At 33.8% G+C, this 25,741-nt stretch overlaps 1 protein-coding gene across 1 annotated transcript in view; it reads right to left on the bottom strand.

The window, feature by feature from the left end:
• Positions 1-25,741, bottom strand: part of LOC145319343 (neuron navigator 2-like) — a 123,283-nt gene that overhangs the window by 62,139 nt on the left and 35,403 nt on the right. The window contains exons 15-25 of the mRNA XM_080161422.1: positions 20,772-20,857; positions 17,055-17,107; positions 14,180-14,244; positions 13,814-13,886; positions 12,814-12,851; positions 12,501-12,546; positions 10,511-10,559; positions 10,191-10,240; positions 7,299-7,332; positions 4,006-4,123; positions 3,505-3,579 (exon numbers count right to left, since the gene is read on the bottom strand). Coding sequence (XP_080017548.1) covers positions 3,505-3,579; positions 4,006-4,123; positions 7,299-7,332; positions 10,191-10,240; positions 10,511-10,559; positions 12,501-12,546; positions 12,814-12,851; positions 13,814-13,886; positions 14,180-14,244; positions 17,055-17,107; positions 20,772-20,857 — 687 coding nt within the window. The remainder of the gene's footprint in view (positions 1-3,504; positions 3,580-4,005; positions 4,124-7,298; positions 7,333-10,190; positions 10,241-10,510; positions 10,560-12,500; positions 12,547-12,813; positions 12,852-13,813; positions 13,887-14,179; positions 14,245-17,054; positions 17,108-20,771; positions 20,858-25,741) is intronic.

Below are 25,741 nucleotides of genomic sequence, written 5' to 3' on the forward strand. Positions count from 1 at the left end.
TATTTACCTGTCCCTCTGTCTGTCCGTCTGTCTATCCCTCCGTCTGTCTGATCATTCACAGGTTCTCTATTGGATTTTATGTAATTAATTGTCTATTATAGTCAAACTTTGATAATTCTTCTTGCCTGTCTGTCTGTCTATCTGCTGAGTTTCTACCCTTGGTCTAACAGACGTACTGATTCACTTAATTTATAAAAAATTAGATTTAACTAATAATATGGTGGTATCTTGCACCAAGAGATACACAAATAACCTTGTGTTGAAAAAAAAACAAATAAAAAATTATTCAATTTCTTCTATGAAAAAAAGTGTAATACATGTTCCTTAAATCTGTTTGTACATCAAAAATATGTTTCAAATTTATAATATCAGGTTATATTCCATTAATTTATTAACAACTAAATTTTTGACACCCCACTTATGACTTTTAAAAGCCCCCTTAAACTAAAATCAAGGGTTATTTTATTAATATTTTATCAAAACTACTTTACATAAGAAATTTATTACATTTCAAAATTTTTTTATAAAAAGAGGATTGGGATATATCTCCCTCCCAACATCAACTTTGAGCACTATTGTAAAATATATTAAAAGTTATAAACATATATCTATCAAGATCATTAAAGGAATTAATTCAAGTTTAAGGGGGGGGGGGGTTAATGCAACAATCTCGTAATCAATGCGCAAATTGCACTTAAAATTCGAATTTCGTTACAAAACTTGGCATGAGTAATCCTTGGTATATCTATTTTCCCAAAATGAAACAAAAAGTTGGAAAAGTGATGGCTAACAGCTGGCGGCTTAGTCGTTTAGCCGTTTTTGGGCTATATTCAGGGCAAAACTATCATTAATTACATAGGAATCAACTTTTTAAAACATATTTTTGCTTTAAATATCCATTTTTAAAATTTCTTGTACCAGCTGCTAAATGGCTAGAACTGGCTAAAAATGGCTGGGAGCGGCTAAGAGTATGAAGAGTAGATAGGGCTTGTGACATGTCTAGGGGTAGGTTTTTATTGGTACCAAGCTCAAAAATACTACTATAAATAGTGGGGGTCCATCCATTTGGCAGCTGGGGCTGTTACACAGACTGTTAAAAACCTACCTAGAGACATGTCACAAGCCCTATCTACTCATTCTACTCTTGGCCGCTCCCAGCTGAGCTGCGGCCATTAGCAAGCTGCCATATGGATGTTGTGTGATATTTTTGAGCTCAGCACCCATAAAAACCTACCCTTAGACACATCAAAAGCCCTATCTACTCATCATACTCTTGACCACTCCCAGCTGTTTCCAGCCAGTTTTAGCTGTTAAGTGGGTGGTACTGAAAATTAAAATATGGTTATTGGTATAATTTAACATACATTAAAGCAAAAGTATGTTTAAAAAAAAAAAACCTACCCTAGACATGTCACATCTTCCAAAGTCAAAATTGCATAAATATATATAATACAATTTTTGAGGTCACAATTTACTATAAATACTAACACTATCTTCTTATCAATAAAGGGGGTTTAGTGTTGGAAGGTGAGCAAAATTGATTGAATATTGAGCTAAAATTTTGAAACTGCCTGGTTACAGTAGTTACTGCATCTAAATGAAAACCAAATTAAAATTTTTATTTTTAAGTTATGTAAGAAAAACTCTGCAAAAATGGAATTTGACTTTGCAGATTACTTGCTACACCTTCATATGTTATAATTGAGACTGCTCCATTTTTTTGGTAAATTTCAGGTTTATATTGACATACTAGAATTGAAATTTTGTAAAAATCTTTAAAATTGAGATCACACAAAAGAACTAAAAAAAATTTTTTTTGCAGATTTCAAAAACTTTGCAGTGCTCATTAGGTCACAATTATTGCATCACAGAAAAATATTTAGCATGGGTCATTTTTTTGCTTAAATCAACCAATTTTTACTGGGGGCAAAACTTTTATCAAAATTTTTCCAGGGCGGGATGATTTAATCTACAATATATACTTTTGGCTGTTGACAGCTGTTCTCAGCCATTTTTGGCAGTTTTTAGCTGTTATGACAGCGAAATCTAGAAATTATAAAAAGTTCTTTTAGTAATATGTCCATGACATAAAGTTATAATGTTAATTAAGAAAAGTTTAATTCCATGGAAATATTCAATTTTTTTATATCCTTATTGGTAGTATTTTTCAGCTCAGCACCCATTAAAACCTATCCCTAATGGATGATTCCTACATGATTATTGATGGATTTGCCCTAAAAATAGCCCAAAAACGGCTAAACAGCTGAGCAAACAGTGCCATTTGTGCATTGATTACGTGATGGTTGCCTTAACCCCCCCCCCCCTTAAGCTTAACTTTTTGTTAAATTTTGAAAAACAGACCTACCAAGGATTACACATGCCAATTTTCATAACAAAATTTGGATTAATTGATTATGGGATGGTTGCATTAACTCCCCCCCCCCCCCCTACATATGTATGAGAGCTTCCTCATGTCCCAATTTACTAATTAAAAGTTGTACAGTACAGTTGTACAGAATATTGCAAGATTATTTTAGGTAAGTCTGGTTATTAATTTATCTAAAAATAGATAGCATATAATTATCTGAATCTGTGACTTGCTTATATACACCCTCCTTAAACACCCCAAACCCCACTTTATTTTAAGGGGTGTAAATTTATTTCCTTTACACCCCCTTGGAATTTATAGAGGGGTGTATCTGAGGGTGTAGGCTCTTGTCAAGAGGGTGGACATGGGTGAAAACCTAGGGAGGTGTATCCATCCCCCTTAATTTTACAAGGGTGGTGTAAACAACCCCTATACCAACCTTTTGCACGCCTTTGATCTTAACTATACTTTCAGAGTCCATAACGTTGTAAATTCTGTAATTATTCTACAAAAATTATCTTCCTAAATTGATATATAATTTTCGGGGTGACGTGGGGTGGACTAAACATTAAAATTTTATGGAAAAAAAGATATCTTTAGAACATTCATGACTTGAAATTATCCCCCCTTTGTACTCAATACGCATTTTTTATTCTAAGTGCGTCAATTTTGCGTCTAAAGATACCCTTAGTTTAAGCATTAATTTCTCCAAAAAATGATGAAAAAAGATAAATTTTTTTTTGATAAAATGATAAAAGTATATGTAAAATAAAATAAACAGCAAAAAAATGATAAAATTACGTTAAATAGAATGAAAATTAGAGCGTTTTGTATGCCTTATAAAATGCGTATTTCTCATGAAAATTGTTACGATTTCGTGTGTTGAGTAAAACTTTTATAAGTTTCCCATTTCTATAAGTGAGCGAGCCGCCGTGATCGTTATATCTATGTATCAGTCTATCCTTTATTCTTTCTATCTATGAATAAATATATTAATATATATATATCAACCTAAATCGTTATAATGTATCCAGCCTTCATTGCCAGGCCTGACATTAAACAATCTATTCATCTTTATATCTATCAGTCTCTACTTCCATTTATTAATGTACATATTTATCTATATATCTATCAACCTGAATCGTCATGATGTATCCAAGCTCCATTCCTAGGCCCTGACATCAAACAGTCAACCGATCCTCCACCTTTCTCTAAATTAATAATAGTTTAAACAGATTTTTAAAAATCAACGAATATTTAAATTAACAGAGGAAATATGTATGCCATATCATAGTGACGGAAACTAAGCTTTATAAAACACACTTCTTGATATTTAAGTCTTGATATCCTATAATATAAAGTAGAACGTTTATTTTGTCTGAAGATTTTGAAAAATACAGAACTGATTGAGTTCTCTCTTTTAGCTTCACATAGGTCATGGAATTATTTTTAACTATTTTTAGACTTAGGCCTTTAGATGCCTTATACACTATTTTTCTGTTCCCATCCTACATCTTTGAAGAGAGAGTCCCTAGATGCTAAGGAGCAGCCGCAAGGTTGATTAAAAGACCGTTATCAAATAAATAAAAATTCTGTAATAAATGTGTTCTTTATTTTTAACTTTTATATGTTCTTACTTGGAGTGCCATTATTTCCGTTCGTTTGTTGATTACTTTGATGGTTATTGTGCTCTAACTGGTTTCCTTGGAGTCGCAGCTGCTCTATAGTTCGATACAGTTCTTGTAATTCTCTATCCTTCATATATAAATTGTTGGTTAGAAAGATAAAATATGTAATGATTAATGAACGATAGAATTAATAGCTAGCTAGATAGATAGATGAATTGATTAAAAGACGAAATAGACAAATAGAAAGATAGAAAGGTGGACAGCTGGATAGAAAGTTTAATAGGTAGATTAAAAACAAATAAGAAGATAGAGAGATAGAAACATACATAGTTATGCATGCACATAGATAAATGAAAATATGCATCTTAGATATCAAATATTGTATTATATGAGTGTATATACTACAGAAATGTATATAGAAAATACGTGGATATTATGACAGGTGAATATTGTCGTCCATTTAGGTTTCTAACATGCAACTCGTTTATTGTTTATTTCGTTCATCCCGTTTTAGGGTTGGGGATGGGCGTATTGTTATTAAGCCCGCTGCGTGTTACACTTTATTAGAGAACACAAAAAAACTGGTGTAAGATCCAATTAATAATACATCCACTACAGATAGTTGTGTAGTATGCATCAAACGCTATGTTAATGTCAAGGTGACATTAGCTGTAATTATCTCTCTTGCAGATATGTGTGTATAACAAATCAAGCATAATCCTTAGTATAGGAATTACAATGTTATTAGAAAAGTAGAAGGGTGTGTGTGATTGTCTATTTGTGTTCATTAAGATCTTAAACAAACATTAAGACAAAATAATTATTATTGAGGAGAGCATTATTTTTTCGAAGAGCACAAGCAATTTCGACGTTCTCCTCGGATATTAACATTTATAGGCATACCTTACAAAAAAGTAAATGTGTTAAAAAATGTCTCGATTTGAAAACATAATTAGAAATTGCGGTAATATCCTCTTAGAATTTTTTTTTCAATTTTGAAAATTTGAGTAATAAATTATATTGGGAAGTAGTAAGCACCCATAAAAGGCAGTTATAACTATATAGATGAATAAATGGTAATAAATTATGTAGGGAAGTAGTAAGCATATATAAAAGGCATAATTATAACTATAGATAGATAAATAAATTTTAGCATAGATAGATACAAAATTAATCTATAGATAGAAAGATAAATTACAACATAGATAGATAGATAAATGATAATAAATTATAAAGGGGAGTAGTAAGCATCTATAAAAGGCGGATTAGAACCATAAAATAGGGGGAAATAAATGGTATGTACACATTGTAACAAAATTATAATTCGCACATGAGCTAAACGGTGTACCTTGATAACTTGCATTATAAAACTATGATTTCATTTTCACATATTAGTAAATACAACCCGCCATTTAGATTTTGCTGTAAAATTTACTGTGCTTCTTTTAAACATAATTGTCTTGATCAAATCCAAGATTTTAACAGTTTCATAAGAACACCAGATTTTGCCAATTTTTGAAAATCATGCTTACAAACCAAATCACCCTAAAGTAGGGAAGCAAGCAGGGGTCAATCGAAGACAAATTAATACTTAATTTATAAACGGATATTATTTTATAAAGCCTTCTTTTTATAAATTCCCATACCCCTCAAATAAGGCAAAACTGATTTTAAAAACTTTATATTTATTAATAAAACAAGGACTAATATTCCGTTAATAGAGCATACTAACACTTATAAGAAAAACTATGGTTGATCACTAATTGTATTAAGTAATCATCATTGTTTTGTATAATTAAAATTAACCATATATGTAAGTAACATATTTCTTATCAGTCATATTACTTTTTAGGCTACTTGAGGTAAGACAAAATAATCTTGAAAACGGCAAAAAAAGTAAATTTCTCTTACATAGGCGAAGTAGCGCAGGTCTATGAGTAGCTGTGCTATTAAAAATGTTCAAAATAAATTATCATTGGGGGCAACTTTTAGCAAATTATAGTCCACCTTAATTTTCTTTAAGTAGTTACTTTTATTCAATTTTGAAAAAAATATAAAAAATTAAAAAAAAAGAAACCCAATAAAACAACTTTATATATTTTTTTAATTTAATTCTGAAAATTCTATGTTTTTAATGATTATAAAATAAACAAGGATGACAACATCCATAAGTAGCGAAGCACAAAATCTATAATAAAATAGACAAACAGACAAAGTAATTTATAGAGCTGATTAACTGTTTTCATAACAAAGAAAAGGAAGAAATATATATGCAAATAAATATGCAAAAACTTAAAATCATGAAACTTTAAAAAATTAAGGTTTATATCTAAAAGTTTTTAAAAGAAAAGCAGCTTAAAAGCAATTAGACTACCAAAGATTTTCATACCTAAGTATGGGGCATAAAGTCAGTAATATTGGCAAGTTTCAGTAGTGTATTTTTTGTAGGAGCCGAGAAAATCTGTTGCAAAAAGTAAAAGCAGTCTGGCCGCTATTAATGATGAATACTTAATTATGCTTCATATTGTTGGGAATGTTGACAGGAAGTTTCAGCCTTCTATCTTTTACAGAAGCCGAGAAAATCAGTTTTAAAAAATAAAAGCGGCTCCAAGCTGCTTAAAAGCAGTCCGACCGCTATTGATGTTTCATATTTAATTATGCTCCATATTGATAGGAGTGTTGACAAGAAGTTTCAGCCTTTTATCTTTTACAGGAGCCGAGCAATTCCGTTTTGAAAAATTAAAGCGGCTAAAAAGCTGCTTAAAAGCAGTCTGACCGCTATTGATGTTTTATACTTAATAATGCTTCATATCAATAAGATTGTTGACAAGAAGTTTCAGCATTCTCTCTTTTACAGGTGCCGACAAAATAAGTTTTGAAAAATAAAAGCGGCCAAAAAGCTGCTTAAAAGCAGTCCAACCGCTATTGATGTTTTATACATAATTATGCTCCATATTGATGAAATGTTGACAAGAAGTTTCAGCCTTCTCTCATTTACAGGAGCCAAGAAAATCAGTTTTGAAAATTAAAAGCGGCTATAAAGCTGCTTAAAAGCAGTCCGACCGCTTACGATGTTTTATACTTAATTATGCTCCATAATGATGGGAATTTTGACAAAAAATTTCAGTCTTCTATCTTTTGTAGGAGCTGAGAAAATCACGTTTCCCCCAAAACGTTTCAGACATACAGACGGACATTTCAAGTTATAGAGTAGCTTCGCTACTAAAAAAAGAAGTAATTAACTCCCTTAGATTTATATCTGTAAAATGAACTAAACCAAGGAACCTATATAAAAAACTTACCTTTTCTTCTGCACTTTTTGTTAAATGCTGCAATCTGTTCAAACAATTTTATCATATTTCATATTCATAATTTTTAAGTGAAAGCAACAAATTGAATTTGTTTAAAAAACTGAAAAACCAAGTAAAAACTGCTAAATCTAAGATAAAATGTCGTGCGACAAGACGGACATTGCCCCTTATTTGTTTTAAGAATTATTAAGATCTTTAATTATAATAATTTGTAAATAAAAATTACTAACTATTTATATTTTGTTTACTAAAAATACAATTGCTCTCTTTTTTCTATTTTTAAAGTTTACACAACATGTTTTTTTTCCTTTTTGTAGAAATTTTTCTATATGTATTGTTTGGATCTACAAAGCAATGTGGTAATAGTCCCTTTCGTGGCAACGCCCCTTAAGGGGCGATACGTTGTATTTTCAAAATGGATTTTTTTGGTTATATTAGGTTAGATTAGGTTATATTGGGTTAGGTGATTGCCGCACCGGGTTAGGCAATGGACCCTGCAGGGGCTAGAAATAGGAGAAAAGCTACTGTGAAAAATACGAAGAATCGCCCCTTAAGGTGCGGCGCCACGAAAGTTACTATAACCAGCAATGTTTGTCAAGATTAACTGGAATAGTCGGCAGTTTTGTAGAAGGGTCACTGCTGTACAAATAACAGTGAATTGTTTGGTTTATTTGCGGATTTTAAATATAAATGATTAATAAATATTTTGCTTATTTTTTAAATAAGCAACCATTTTAAAAAAATATATATTTAACGTCTGCACTTCCTTTGAAAAAAAATTGTCCTCCTTTTCAGGTTTGTTCATTTATGTTTTATTTGCTTTGGTTTATATTAAAAGTTTTTTTTTGTAAATTTATGAGAAAAACAAGGATGATTACGTCCAATAGTAGAGAGGCTGTTTGAATTTATTTAATAAATTGCCAATCTGTGATAGTGCTGGAGGAGGGGGAAAGAAAAACTGAAATTTTAATTTAAATTAAACGCCCCCCCCCCCCTCAGGTTTTTCTATCTCATTTTCTGTGTGAGATATAAGATAAGATATAACTTAGTGACTTTTATAATATGGGTATGACACATAACTAAGAGTTAGAATTTTTGATCATCTCCATCCTGGCGCGCACAGAATGCCAGCAAACCTGGCAGGGTCATCCAGGTAAAGAGCAAAAATATTTTTTTTGATTTAAACAAAGCAGTTTATCTTACAAAAATACAAAAATATCCTCTATTAGTAAATCCTTACATAAAATATAGATGTTCAAGTTAAATTCAGGTTCTAGGTATGATCCTGCAGGAACTGATCCTCCAGGTCTCCAGATATCTTTAAAAGCTTTCTGTGACCGCAATTTTTGACTTAGAGACTAGACTTCAAATTTTAACTTAAGCTTTTCTTATATGTCTGCACAACATATTAAAATGCAATAAGGATCCGCCGCCGTTTTCCACCGACCTCCGACTGCGGCATCTGGCAGCTGTTAAGTACATCTGTGGCCGTCGAAATTTATGTTTTGAGATTTCTAGTATAAAATTTACATAAAAATATATATTTTCTGAAAAAATTGTTTTTCAAGCTTTAAAAATCAAACAGGGAACATGAACAATAAAAGAAGCTGAGATAATAGGGGGGCATTGAACGCCCCCCCCTCCCCCCCGACCGATAAAGGTTCGGCAAGGGGCCCGACTGTTAAGGGTTAATAAAGCCTTTTGGAACACTTACTCTTACCTAACAAATACATAATATATAAAGCATCTACGTTTTTTTCTTCAAAAGATTGAATGTGGTCCAATTAGCAGTTGTGGAGATATTGCCTCAACATCTGAGTTGGATTCTTTAAAAAAAAATATTGTGGCTGCTTGCTGGTGAGGCAAATTTCTTTTTTTTTTGTGAAAAGTCCTCCAAAATCACATAAAAAATTTAGTAAATCTTATGTTAATAACCCGATTTTATTTATTTTTGTAGACTTTTATGCGTTTTTTCAAGTATTTTCACAAAAATAATTTTGCCTCACCAGCGAGAAACGACCCTAATTTTTTAAAGAATCCACCTCTGCTTTCAATACATGACTGATCCTTGAGAAAGTTGTATCTTATCTCCTTGCCACACACATCAAAACAACTCATAGAAAGAAAGGATAGGGATAAGAATATTCAATTTGTTGAACAAATTCAAAACATGTTAATCTATAATTTCATTAAGTCTTATTACCTGCTTATTCTCTCATCCTATTTAAGCTTTTGCGAATGCAAAACACCAGGCAGAGATATTTTATGATAAATCTAATCACCTTTAAAATTCTTATAAAGGTATATTTTTTAGGACTCATAAACCTGATCCGCAGCTAACCCAATTTAAGCTCAGCCGCTACAGCTAGAAAACTAACCATTACTAGCCAGGACTTTCTATGTGAAGTAGAGCCAAATTTTAGTGAAATTAAACAGTTCCTTTTTTTTGTTTACTAAGTTTTAAAGCTGATCCAAAAATCCAATGCTTAAAATCTAGGAAATTTTCTTATTTGAAAATATACCAAAGGAACGCCAGTTATATAGGGTTTAGTGGCTTCGCCATCAGTCCTAATGCTACGACTGCAGCTAATAAAATTAAGAAACGTGTCTGGTTCAGCAGTTTATCACACTACATTGGTTACGAACTGCTCCAGTTTAAGTTGGGAGCGGTTAAGGCATTCTCTTTGAAGCTGCGGCTAAGAAAGGCTGCGCCTGCCTCTAAACGCTAAATCCTAGTGCAGCTTCGACTGCTTTGCCTCGATAGAAATTTTATAAATCGCACATTTTTAGTATCAAAAATGATTTTAAAAGTCAGGCATCTTGGAATAATTTGATTTTTATTATAAAATAATTTTTAATTATAAAGTTGAAATAATAAAATTCCTTGAGTTCATGTTGGCCAAAGATTGTTCGAATGCTGAAACAACTTGAGCCTAAAAAGACAGTGAAGTAAAAAATCGGCGCTTTCACACAAAGCAACTTGTTAAGCCTGAACCCCACCCATTAGGTCAAGTGAGATTACCTCATATTGGATGCTGGCTAGCTTTGCGGAGTTAGGGCGCAGCAGACATAAGACCCGCAGGGTTTGCCCCCCTCCCCCAAAGAGATAAGACAAAGACATTTTTTTTCTTTTTGAAGGACAGGCAGACAGACGGTCAGACATTTTGGGTTATAGAGTAGCTTCGCTACTAAAAAAAACTTACATTAGTTGAAAGCTGTGAATTCAGCCTCTGAACTTTACTCTGCTCTTCTCTACAATAACAATAATAAAAGAAGTTTAGCTAAGAATCTCACTAACCACGGAACCATTATAATTCTTATTTACATTGAAGATCAATAACAATTTTTCGGTAGGGTACCTCCAACCCCCTAATAGAAGCCGGCCCTAGATAAAAAGATCGACTGTCACTACCTTAATGAATCTAGTCACAAAGTGGCTAAAAAAACGGACCGACCGATATGAATGCTTATTAGATTTAAATGGCTACTTAATAAATTTGTACGTAAAACATACACAAAAATAACAATTTGTATATGTGTATTGTAAATCTTTTTTTTGTTTTTGACACTCTGTGAATGTTTTAGACAGAGACATAATCATTTCACTTAAAGAAGAGAATCATCTCTAAAAATAGTTAACAGAAGGTGACAGGTTCTAGTCTCGTTTTTAACTATTGCCTAGCTGAAGACGTTAATAAATGCTACTTTTACTTGTCATGCCATTAATAGTATTAATAGATGGAATGTCTTGACCCATTAGAAACTACAATACTGCCAGATCGTACAATCAAAGGTTTTGTTAATGCTAGATATAAACAAGGATGACAACGTCGAAAAAGCAGTCCGACCGCCATGCCTGTTAAATAGTTGATTATCCTCATTATTGATGGTAATGATGTCAAAAAGTTTCAGCCTTCTATCTTTTTTAGGAGCCGAAAAAAATCACGTTTACGCATTCAGTCTCTAACAGACGGATGGACAGACATTTGAAATTATAGAGTAGCTTCGCTGCTAATAACATAGATTTTTATTCGCTTTAATATTAAGGGTAAGGAAGACTAGACATTTTTTTCTTTTTTGTTTATACTACTTTTCCTGTATGTAATTTTATATATTTTCTTTGATTAGGGCCAATAGATAATATCAACAATACACACAGATAGACAGATATACATACAGACATACTTAATTCCAGAATATTCCGTCCGTAGGTCTGTCAGTCACGCTATAAAAGACCAATTCATAATTTATGCCAAAAGGTTTCGGGATTTTTTCCTTTACTTTTTATAAAAATTCTATGACAAAGAATATATGCTCTAAAACTCACTTTGTCCGTTTGTCCATCAATGATTTCTTTGTGTTTCGCTACTTATAGACTTTGTCATTCTTATTTATAGCATAGGAACTAAATAGACTGTATATGACTCCTAAAACTTAAATCAAAGTTTGTATGCTTAAAGAACAAGGGCGAAGCCACCAAAAAGGGTAACTTTTCAAAGTATTTAAAAAATCAGCCACTTCTCCTCTAATCTCCCTCGTTTTTATGACGTCACATGGCTGATTTTGAAACACATTGTAAAGTTACCAAGAAGGTTGAAAATAAGCATAGAAATCGCTTTTTATCTTTCCACATCATTAAAGGATAAATAAAAGGATTACAATATATTTTCATTCATCTTTCTTGTAATTTTTTTTCTTTTTATATCGCTATCATATGAGGGAGATGGATACATTGGGCTGTTTACTACACTTGTCCCCAAAGTTTTTTTTACTTTTTCTTATTTGTTAGGTTACCACGTTGGGGACTTTTATTGAATTATAATTGGTTGGTTCATTTAGTTGAGTATCCAAAGTTTTAACCACTAATTACAAAAGGGGTATTTTTGTGTATCATCATTGGGGATGTACAATTGTACATCAATTTATCGGCGATTGTCTTATCCCTATAGGCCTACGCCTTTGCTCCTCAACTACAGAGAGGTTTATTCTTGGGATCATATAGCTTATTAGGAGTGTTGAGTTGACAATATTTGTTAATTGCGTAAAACCTAACATGGATCCAAACCAAGGATATCTGTGTATTCTGTAACTATAGGTTAGGCAGTTTGTGAGATATTAATGGTCATAAGCATACATATCCAGTTACTCTATTATCTACTTTATCATTTTTGTCAATAAAAAGAAAAAAACTACCTTAGATCACGGCGAAGCTTGAGTATTTCTTTTCTTGTACCATCATCTAAATATAATTATTTAGAGATTCAACATAGGTCTCTTTCAACTTTATTGAAATAAATTCAAATAAGGGGGAAGGGGCAGTTTTTTTCTTTGTCTAACGCCTACAAGGTTATCCTAAACTGCAGGGTCACCATTTACCCAATATAACCCAACGTAACCTGACCTAAACTATAAATACGGAAGCCTTTTCTTTGATAGAAAAAACGTAAAAAGTGCGTAAACGATTGACCGATAGATTGTAGAATTCTGTAGAAAGTAAAAAATGTACCTTCAGCGATTTGACTGTACAATGAACGATTAGAAAGCCTAAAACAAAACAAAATTTAGTAAATAGACAAAACATTGAAAAAATTAATATTTTTTTTATAACTTGATTTTAAATACTCTATAATTAATATTACAGATGCTAAAAGCAAGGACGTCCAAGGAGGGGAGGTAAAAGCGGGATTACCCCCCCCCCCCCCCCAACGATTTTTTTTTCATTTTACCCCTACCTTTGGGGTGCCGTAGGCACCCACAACCATTTAAGAGGGGGTATTTACACCCCCCCTCCTCCAAACAATTTTTTTTTTGGGGGGGGGGGTAAATACCCCCCTCCAAAATAAGTAATCCCTAACAAAAAAAATTTAGTAGTATTTAAATTTAGTAGTAAACAAAATTTACTCCTGCCAACAGATTTCAGGTGGGGTAATTACCTCTCCCCCCCAAGCAAATTTTACCCCCCGTGTAATTTTTTTTTATTTTTGGGGGGGGTAAAAAATTTGCGGTGCGATTCGCGCGCCATTTTAACCCCCCCCCCAAAAAAAAAAAAAAAAACCATAAAGATTTTTTACCCACCCCCCCCCCCAAATAAAAAAGCTTGGACGCCTCTGGCTGAAAGAATGTGTGTACGTTTGTTTGGGCTATTAGAGTCGGGAAAAGTAAATTTTCAAAAGTGACGTTGCTGACTCATAAGATAAGGACATACTGATAAATCATAGTTATGAAGAAGCTGAGCTACAAAAAGACAATTTGACAGGTATTGTCAATGAAAGTTTGTTGGAAACCAGTGGCTTGCATAGGGTTTTGCCTAGGGTGTGCACGAAGTGCATCCGAAAATTTTGACACAACTTCGCGGTTTCAAAATCGAGTGGTGTGTGACTTTTGAACTTGACATTCCCCTTGGTTGTTTTAGAGTATAAGGAGGTTGTATAGGAGGTGGATGTGGACACCTAGGAAGGATATTCCCACCAACAATCCCCTTGTGCACGCCTCTGCTGGAAATGTACCTGGAATTTGTGCCATCCTGTTGCTGTGGCTCTGAATGTCGGGTTATAGGCACTCCATAATATTCAGATTCTCCTACAATAGATAGATATTCTAATTAATATATATGTGCAGTCAGAACGACGTATAATAACCGTTTGTCTCTCTGTCTGATTGAGTTTCTGTTGTACCTCAAGATCTCACCTTTGAAGTTAAGGGCAGGTTTATAACTATTTTGAGGGAGGACACCCTCATAAACAATTAACCTCCTTCCCACAAAAAAAATAATTATTTCTTTTGGTTTAAATTGAAAGTAGAGGTTTGATTCCTCTTTCTCTTACTTCAAGTGCCTTTAGAGGTGATAGTAAGATATAAAAATAAACAGATACCTAATTTGTTTCTGATATTAGAAGCTGATCTAGGAAAGTCTTGACTACCGTCTCCGATTCTTGTACTAAAAAAATATTCTTTTTTTTCTAATTTTATTTTCTCCTGTTTGTGTGTTGACACCAGCAGAAAAGGTTTGTAAAGTATCCTTATTTTGATTTTAAACTTGTTTAACATCACCAACAAGTAACGAAATTATTTAAAGAACAGGCGTTAAGTGGTCTTAATCGTTAATCAAGAATAAATCTATCGGGTAAAAAATCACAAGATCTTTCATATGTTTTTATATTTATATATTTTTGTCACATGGTTGTTAGACTGAAAACTGTTTACTGGATGTTTGTTTGTTAATGGAATCTTCATAAATAAAATTTAGCTGTATATCTTGAATAGCAGCAAAGAAAATCATATCACCCCCAATAGCGCTACTGACTGACGGACGGGCAGACAAACAAATTGAATTACTAAAAGTTTATGTGTATGATAAAAATATTCTTATTATAATAAAAATATTCTTATTATAATAAAAATATTCTTATTATAATAAAAATATTCTTATTATAATAAAAATGTTATTTGAGGATATAAAAGTAATTTTGTAAAATATGCTGGAAATAAATGTGGTAATCCAGTAATGGGAAAGTATATCACATAAATAATGACTCGACTGTAATCTTTTTCTAAATATCTTTCCACTTTATCTAATTTTTAATCAGGTAGGAATAATTAATCTTGCATTGGCCTATGCCTAAATCCCTGGCTTAATCCTGGGAAAATCTTTTTGTCTTTATCCTCTGCGGCCTAAATATTCTTTTCACAAATATTATTTTTTTCACACTTACAATTTTATTCTTAAAGTTTGTCTTATGAGGGATGTAAGTAATAGAAAAAGTAAAGTTGGGAGGGTGATGGTAGTATCCTCCCCCCCCCCCCCCACCAAAAAAAATAGTTATAAACCTTCCCAGGACTTATGAGAAAAAAAACCTTTTAAAAGAGAACCATATCGGTTCAGCGGTTAGCGAGATCCTTCGGTACAAACAGACAGACTTACTGTTACTTTATTTTAAGAACTAGCGGCTTCGTTCCTAGCCTCTAGGGGCTATGCCCCAAGAGGTTTAATCAAACCATTTTTTCGTATTTTAGATATAAAGGAAAATTTTTAAAAAAACATTTGGGGGGGGAGAATTTTTTTTGTCGGGGGGGGGGGGGGGGTAGTCGACCCAACTATTTTAATTTTAGTTTTAAAAAGAAATTTTTTTTGGGGGGGGGGGGTATTTTTATTTTTTGGGAGGTTGGGGGTGTCCCACCCACCCAAAAAAAAGATATAAACCTTCCTGGGACCTATGTGAAGCTACCCTGTTGTGGAGAACCCGATCGGTTCAGCGGTTAGAGAGATCCTTCGCTACAAACAAACAGACAGACAGACAGACATCGTTCTACTTTGTATTATAGATATATTCTACGTCAAATTGGCACATCAAAGACTGATCAGAACAACTGATTGCGAGATTCTAATAAATATACTAACTACATATTACTACTTTAATATCTCAAAAGTAAAACCTTTTCTAATACATCAATTGATAGCATTGAACGAAATCACCCTTGTTCGAATGTATAAATCTAATATAAGTTGATTCTATTCTATTTTCTTACAATAAAATATTCTTTGCATCAAAATTTCTTTTGTAGAAGCGTGGCATCTTTACATTTAAAACTGTTAACCATTTCTTACATGTTTTTGATGGATTCTTTCCAATTTAAAGAAAAACTAAATTTTCCCATATTTCTGGCTTCCCACTCTAACCCTCCCCTATCCAAAAAGAGCATTACTGCAGGGCCCTTCTAAACTTGATTAATCTAACCTAACCTAAAAAATGTTTGTTGGTTGTTTTTAATTTAAATGCAAAAGGAGGGAAAAATATATAAATTCTGACATTTGAGTATTTTCGAAATTATTTAACATTAATTATTGAAATTATCAAATTTACTAATAGACAAGATAACTTTGGACTAAATCTCTGAGAGACATGACATATCCTTTAAAATAACCTAAAATGATTAAAATGGCTTTACTTTTCTTCATAAACTCATACTTGATTTTTGTTAAAATTAACATGTCTTGTGAAGAAAGAATGCACATATTGTAATTTTTTGCATTTTTATGCAAATAAAAACAAGGAAGTTATATTTAGTTGTAGCAAAAAAAAGGAAATAATAATTATTTTCAATATTCCTTCATAAATTGGTTGATCATAAGCAAGGTTTCTGGAAAAAAAAGAGAGAGAGAGGAATGAAATGTTTATTACAGTAGTCCCCAAAGTTTTATAATAATATTTAATATTCTTTGGCCTAACAACTTTGGGGATGTTTACTAAGTTTGATTTGTTGGTTAATGGTTTATTAAGTTTTAATCACTGATTTTATTCTACCGAAGGGGTAATTTTGTGTGTCATTATTGGGGATGTACATTAATTTACCAGCCATTGTCTTATCCCATTAGATCCCTGCATTTGTAATGAGTATTTTTGATTATGTTAAGATCCCGCAAGGGCTAAAAATGTATTTTAATAGTGACAACATTTGTCGACTTTAAAGACATATGTAGTTGCTACGCTACAAACCTGGCATAAATCCTTTATGCCATCAAGTTTTAACACATTGAATAATACAAAAATGTAGGATAAAATATAAATAGAACCATTGTTAGAAGGACAGATTCTTTTCTTCAATTTGGTGCTTAGTCTATGAATTATAAAGTTACATTTCTCATATCCACTAGAAGACATTGGTTAACTTATTTTACCCATAAACCAAAACAAGCTTTCTTCAGCCATTTAGGCTTAGTCTTAATATAATTAAAACAAATGAACCTACCTAACAGAATTGCTTCTATTTATCTTTGTAAACACATATCCAGAATCGCCTTTCTAAATTTAACAAAAAAATATATTATTAGATATTAAAGGTTTAATTTCAATGAACTAATAATGCTTCTCCACAAAGTGCCTAGTAGTCGAGCAATGACAACCCCCCCCCCCTTTTTTTTCAAATAAATTGTTAGTAAGAGGGAGTAGATATTGTCCAGTGTCCAACTGTTGCGGGGTCTATACCTGTGATTAATATATCCTGTGGGTCACTGGGGCTATCCATTATTCAATTTAACCTAACCAAACTATACCTAAAGTAATAAACAAACGAACACCCCTATATATTCAAATAGAGACCTGGGTTCAGTGAAGCTTTTTAACTATTTTGAAAGAGAGTACCTCTACCATCCTAAGAGAAATTGTCCATAGAAAAATCTCCTCCCCCCTCCCTAGAAATAAACTAAATTTGAAAGTGGGTGATCGACTCGCCTTCCCTCAAGTGGCACTAGAGGCCTCTATGGGTGTTGCCTACCCCGTCCCGGATTTGAAAAATTTTGTTAAAATTTTTGCCCCCAGCCAAAATATGGTTGATTTATGCATAAAAATGACCCATGCAAAATATTTTTTCTGTAATGCAAAAATTGCGACGGTACAAGCACTGCAAAGTTTTTAAAATCTGCAAAAAACCCTGTTTTTATGGCATTTTTGGGGCTTTTGTACCATCCCAATTTTAAAGATTTTTACAAAATTTCAATTCAAGTGTGTTGATATATACCTGAAATTTACCAAAAAAAATGGGGACAGTCTCAATTATAACATATGAAGGTGTAGCAAGTAATCTTCCAAATACAAAATTGTCAAATTGCATACATATATAATAGGATTGGGCCGGATACTTTTTTGGACGGTTACTAGATAACTGGCTGATTTATAATGCCGGATATCCGGCAAATATATGTTATTGTGCCGGATATCCAGTTATTCGGCCGGATATCCAGTTATTCGACCGGATATCCGGTTATTTGGCCGGATATCCGGTTATTCGGCCAGATATCCGGTCATTCGGCTGATGTTCTTTTATTCGGCCAGATATCCAGTAATTTGCCATATAACGATTATCTGTCATTAGAAATCAACCGGATATCCGGTATCCAGCCAAAAAAGTATCGGCCCAACCCTATTATATATGTATGCAATTGTTTCTTCTTTACAGTAAAGTTACTGATAGATCCAGGGAATGTTTCAGTTATTACCACTTATTTTAGTTTATCTCTGTTAATTTTGGAAAAAGATGTCTTAGCTTAAAAAAGATGTTCGGTGCTTTCCCTCAAAGTGTCTTTTGATCACTGACAACCCCTCCCTCCTTATATTAACTTGCAAGGGTCCCTGGTACCAAATATAAACTATCCTAACCTGACCTTATATAATTAAGAAACAAACTAGAAAGTATCCCTTCCTTTTTTCAAGGTCGGGAGATGGGGGGGGGGGTTGTATGTGCTCGACTTGGCACTTGGGAAACTGCAATAATTTGCATTAAACTTACGTCTTAATATATCAAAAACTAAAGCTATAAAGCAGAAGTACCGATTGCAGAGTTGCTACACTTTTTAAACCCTTATTGTTACAGGAATCATCAACCAAAGTTTTCAATCAAAAAATTTCAACTTGCTTAGATTAAATAAATGAGCTAACCTTTACGGAGTTCGTTCAGACTCATATTATAGAAAAGATTTGCATTTAATAAGTATCAGAAATAGGTTGGATAAAATAGGTCGTTTAATACACTAGTCCCAAAAGTTTTAAAATAACCTTTTCTTATTCGTTGACTTAATAACTTTGGGGACTTTCGATAAATTTTGATGGATTGGTTTATTAATTTGAGTGTTCAATCGTTTCTACCACTAATTTTAATCTACAGAAGGGTTAATTTTGTGTATTATTAATGGGGATGTACATCAATTCATTAGCCATAGTCTTATCCCTTAGATCCTTCAGTAACATGTTATTTCTTGTTATGTAATAAAAATGAGTGTTCTGGTTATTATATTATTAGACTTTGGGTACAGGAATCTAGAGGGATAAGACAATGGCTGATAAATTTATTTGTATATCCCATGATGATACACAAACTGACCCTTTTTTGTTGATTACATAGTGGTTGAAACGTTTGATCACTAAACCTAATGAACCAACCAATTAAAATTCAATAAAAGTCTCCAAAGTTGTTGAGCCAAGAAATAAAAAAAAATGTTATTATAAACCTTCCGGGACTAGTGTATTAAACAGCTTTATGTCCACTCCCTCCCTAGTTATTATTAGACATGTGATACACTCTTGTATAGTTCAGGGAGGGATGGGACCTTGAGCTGTTTATTAAATTAGTCCCCAAAGTGTTATAACGGTGTTCTTATATTTGGGTTAAACATTGGGGAAATTCAGTAAATTTTATTTGGTTGATTTATTAAGTTGAGTGTTTAAAAGTTTCAACTTCTAGTCTTAATCTACAGAAGGGATAATTTTTTGTATCATTATTGGGGATGTACATCAATTTATTAGACATTGTCTTATCCCTTTAGATTCTTGAATAACATGTTATTTCTTGTTATGTAATAAAAATATAAGTTTTCCAGTTATTATTAGACTTTGGGTACAGGGATCTAGATAGAGAAGACAATGGTTGATAAATGGACGTTTATACCCCATGATTATACACAAACTTACCCTTTCTGTTGATTACAATAGGTGGTTGGAACGTCTTATTAAACCAATTAAAATTTCAAACAATCAAAAAGTTGTTGAGCAAACAAATGAAAAAGTTTTTAAAACTTCGGGGACTAGTGTAATTAACAGCCCATTGTGCTCTGCCTCCCTAGTTATTATTAGACTTTTGGTACACTCTGGTATAATTCAGAGAGAGAGGGGAAATTGGACTGTTTATTTCACTTGTCCCCAAAGTTTTATAATTGTTTTTCTAATTCATTAGGTTAACAACTTTTGAGAATTTTATTGAATTTTAATTGGTTGGTTTATTAAGTTAAGTGTATAAACGTTTCAACCGCTAAGTTTAATCTACAGAATTAAAGGATAGTTTTGTGTATCAAACAAATTTCATACTTATATAATAGAGGTAGGCCGGATAATTTTTTAGCCGGATGATTTATAATGCAACATATTTGGTATACGGCAAATTACCGGATATCCGGCCGAATAACCAGATATCCGGCCAAATTACCAGATATTTGCTATATATCTGGCCAGATGTCGGATATCCGGCATTATAAATCAGCCAGATATCCAATATCCGTCCAAAAAGTATCCGGCCCAACCCTATTATATATGTATGCAATTTGACAATTTTGTATTTGGAAGATTACTTGCTACACCTTCATATGTTATAATTGAGACTGCCCCCATTTTTTTTGGTAAATTTCAGGTATATATCAACACACGTGAATTGAAATTTTGTAAAAATCTTTAAAATTGGGATGGTACAAAAGCCCCAAAAATGCCATAAAAACAGGGTTTTTTGCAGATTTTAAAAACTTTGCAGTGCTTGTACCGTCGCAATTTTTGCATTACAGAAAAAATATTTTGCATGGGTCATTTTTATGCATAAATCAACCATATTTTGGCTGGGGGCAAAAATTTTAACAAAATTTTTCAAATCCGGGACGGGGTAGTGTTGCCACTAGTTAAATAATTTAATATGTAAACAATGCGATACCTTAGCAAAGCTATTAGCTCTAGCTTGTTGAATGCAACTAGAAACAGAATCTAAAGACTCCAAGCTGTTTGCTGTTCGTACTGAATCTATTAATATAAAATGTTTTAAATATTTGTAGCAAAGGTTCTCTACAAGTAATATGTGTACAATATCTGTTAACTAATTTTAAGTATTACTTTGTTTTTCTAAATTATTTTCCTTTTTCCTGTATATTAACAGCTTCTCTAACAATCAACGTTATCATCCTTGTTTGATTGTATTTGAATATAGTATCTTAATATTGCAGATTAGCTCTGCTGCCAATATTTATGCATTGTTAAATGCATACCAAAATTTGGTAGGATTCCACTTCCGCAAAACATTACATCCGCAAATCATATTTGCAACAAATATGACAACATCCATAAAAGCGAAGCACTGAAACGGTAGGACAAACACACATTAACACTTGTATAGTGTCAGAACTGAATAATAGGAATATAAATGTATAAATGTCGAAGCAAAATTGTAAGTAAAATTGTTGAAAAACTGCTTGATACAGGATAATGTTTATGGACATACTTACATTTTTAGGACTTGATTATAGAGTTGCTTCGCTTATAATATTGTACTTTGTTGTCCCAGGAATCAGTATACCAAAAATCAGATCAATCGGATTATTAGATCACAAAAAATTTGTTGTTAAAAAAGAAAAAAAATCAACATGTTTAAAATGGACGTACTTACATTCTGGTAATGATTATAGAGTTGCTACGCTTTCTAAATCGTACCTAACTACTACAGGAATCACCATGCAAAGTTTGAAATCAAAAGGACAATTCTAACATGCCTAAATTAGTGAAAAAAGCTATCCGTTACGGACGGACGGACCGACCCTTATTATAGAAAAGCTTCGCTTTCAAAAAGATACAACAGAAATTAAAAGTGTATTAAAATAGTGAGAGGGGTTGAACAGTTTGTCAGGGAGTACCTCAAGTCTCTGCGCTAGTGATATAATAATATGATACATGTGAGAAAGTGAATACACACCCCACACATGGAGTACCACAAGGCTCTGTGCTAGTGATATGATAATATGATACATGTGAGAAAGTGAATACACACCCCACACATGAAGAACCACAAGGCTCTGTGCTAGTGATATGATGATATGATACATGTGAGAAAGTGAATACACACCCCACACATAGAGAACCACAAGGCTCTGTGCTAGTGATATGATAATATGATACACGTGAGAAAGTGAATACACACCCCACACATGGAGTAGCACAGGGCTCTGTACTAGGTACTATGATAATATGATACATGTGTGGAAGTAAATACACACCCCACACATAGAGTACCAAAAGGCTATGTGCTAGTGATATGATAATATGATACATGTGTGGAAGTGAATACACACCCCACACATAGAGTACCAAAAGGCTCTGTGCTAGTGATATGATAATATGATACATGTAAGAAAGTGAATACACACCCCACACATGGAGTACCACAAGCCTCTGTGCTAGTGATATGATAATATGATACATGTGTGGAAGTGAATACACACACCACACATGGAGTACCACAAGGCTCTGTGCTAGTGATATGATAGTATGATACATGTAAGAAAGTGAAAACACACCCCACACATAGAGTACCAAAAGGCTCTGTGCTAGTGATATGATAATGTGATACATGTAAGAAAGTGAATACACACCCCACACATGGAGTAGCACAGGGCTCTGTACTAGGTACTATGATAATATGATACATGTGAGAAAGTAAATACACACCCCAAACATGGAGTACCACAAGGCTCTGTACTGGTGATATGATAATATGATACATGTGTGGAAGTGAATACACACACCACACATGGAGTACCACAAGGCTCTGTGCTAGTGATATGATAGTATGATACATGTAAGAAAGTGAAAACACACCCCACACATAGAGTACCAAAAGGCTCTGTGCTAGTGATATGATAATGTGATACATGTAAGAAAGTGAATACACACCCCACACATGGAGTAGCACAGGGCTCTGTACTAGGTACTATGATAATATGATACATGTGAGAAAGTAAATACACACCCCAAACATGGAGTACCACAAGGCTCTGTACTGGTGATATGATAATATGATACATGTGAGAAAGTGAATACACACCCCACACATAGAGTACCACAAGGCTCTGTACTAGGTACTATGATAATATGATACATGTGTGGAAGTGAATACACACCCCACACATGGAGTACCACAAGGCTCTGTGCTAGTGATATGATAATATGATACATGTGAGAAAGTGAATACACACCCCACACATGGAGTACCACAAGTCTCTGTGTTGTGATATGATAATATGATACATGTGCAGAAGTGAATACACACCCCACACATGGAGTACCACAAGGCTCTGTGCTAGTGATATGATAATATGATACATGTGTTTAAGTGAATACACACCCCACACATGGAGTACCACAAGTCTCTGTGCTAGTGATATGATAATATGATACATGTGTGGAAGTGAATACACACCCCACACATGGAGTACCACAAGGCTCTGTGCTAGTGATATGATAATATGATACATGTGAGAAAGTGAATACACACCCCACACATGGAGTACCACAAGGCTATGTGCTAGTGATATGATAATATGATACATGTGCAGAAGTGAATACACACCCCACACATGGAGTACCACAAGGCTCTGTACTAGTGATATGATAATATGATACATGTGTTTAAGTGAATACACACCCCACACATGGAGTACCACAAGCCTCTGTGCTAGTGATATGATAATATGATACATGTGAGAAAGTGAATACACACCCCACACATGGAGTACCACAAGGCTATGTGCTAGTGATATGATAATATGATACATGTGCAGAAGTGAATACACATCCCACACATGAAGTACCACAAGGCTCTGTACTAGTGATATGATAATATGATACATGTGTTTAAGTAATACACACCCCACACATGGAGTACCACAAGTCTCTGTGCTAGTGATATGATAATATGATACATGTGAGAAAGTGAATACACACCCCACACATGGAGTACCACAAGTCTCTGTGTTGTGATATGATAATATGATACATGTGTGGAAGTGAATACACACCCCACACATGGAGTACCACAAGGCTCTGTGCTAGTGATATGATAATATGATACATGTGAGAAAGTGAATACACACCCCACACATGGAGTACCACAAGTCTCTGTGCTAGTGATATGATAATATGATACATGTGTGGAAGTGAATACACACCCCACACATGGAGTACCACAAGGCTCTGTGCTAGTGATATGATAATATGATACATGTGAGAAAGTGAATACACACCCCACACATGGAGTACCACAAGGCTATGTGCTAGTGATATGATAATATGATACATGTGCAGAAGTGAATACACACCCCACACATGGAGTACCACAAGGCTCTGTACTAGTGATATGATAATATGATACATGTGTTTAAGTGAATACACACCCCACACATGGAGTACCACAAGGCTCTGTGCTAGTGATATGATAATATGATACATGTGAGAAAGTGAATACACACCCCACACATGGAGTACCACAAGGCTATGTGCTAGTGATATGATAATATGATACATGTGCAGAAGTGAATACACACCCCACACATGGAGTACCACAAGGCTCTGTACTAGTGATATGATAATATGATACATGTGTTTAAGTGAATACACACCCCACACATGGAGTACCACAAGCCTCTGTGCTAGTGATATGATAATATGATACATGTGAGAAAGTGAATACACACCCCACACATGGAGTACCACAAGGCTATGTGCTAGTGATATGATAATATGATACATGTGCAGAAGTGAATACACATCCCACACATGAAGTACCACAAGGCTCTGTACTAGTGATATGATAATATGATACATGTGTTTAAGTGAATACACACCCCACACATGGAGTACCACAAGTCTCTGTGCTAGTGATATGATAATATGATACATGTGAGAAAGTGAATACACACCCCACACATGGAGTACCACAAGTCTCTGTGTTGTGATATGATAATATGATACATGTGTGGAAGTGAATACACACCCCACACATGGAGTACCACAAGGCTCTGTGCTAGTGATATGATAATATGATACATGTGAGAAAGTGAATACACACCCCACACATGGAGTACCACAAGTCTCTGTGCTAGTGATATGATAATATGATACATGTGTGGAAGTGAATACACACCCCACACATGGAGTACCACAAGGCTCTGTGCTAGTGATATGATAATATGATACATGTGAGAAAGTGAATACACACCCCACACATGGAGTACCACAAGGCTATGTGCTAGTGATATGATAATATGATACATGTGCAGAAGTGAATACACACCCCACACATGGAGTACCACAAGGCTCTGTACTAGTGATATGATAATATGATACATGTGTTTAAGTGAATACACACCCCACACATGGAGTACCACAAGTCTCTGTGCTAGTGATATGATAATATGATACATGTGTGGAAGTGAATACACACCCCACACATGGAGTACCACAAGGCTCTGTGCTAGTGATATGATAATATGATACATGTGAGAAAGTGAATACATACCCCACACATGGAGTACCACAAGGCTATGTGCTAGTGATATGATAATATGATACATGTGCAGAAGTGAATACACACCCCACACATGGAGTACCACAAGGCTCTGTACTAGTGATATGATAATATGATACATGTGTGGAAGTGAATACACACCCCACACATGGAGTACCACAAGGCTCTGTACTGGTGATATGATAATATGATACATGTGAGAAAGTGAATACACACCCCACACATGGAGTACCACAAGGCTCTGTACTAGGTACTATGATAATATGATACATGTGTGGAAGTGAATACACACCCCACACATGGAGTACCACAAGGCTCTGTGCTAGTGATAT

The sequence above is a fragment of the Acartia tonsa genome, chromosome 5 (assembly GCF_053477335.1).
Source record: "Acartia tonsa isolate MP-2025a chromosome 5, ASM5347733v1, whole genome shotgun sequence".
NCBI lineage: Eukaryota > Metazoa > Arthropoda > Copepoda > Calanoida > Acartiidae > Acartia > Acartia tonsa.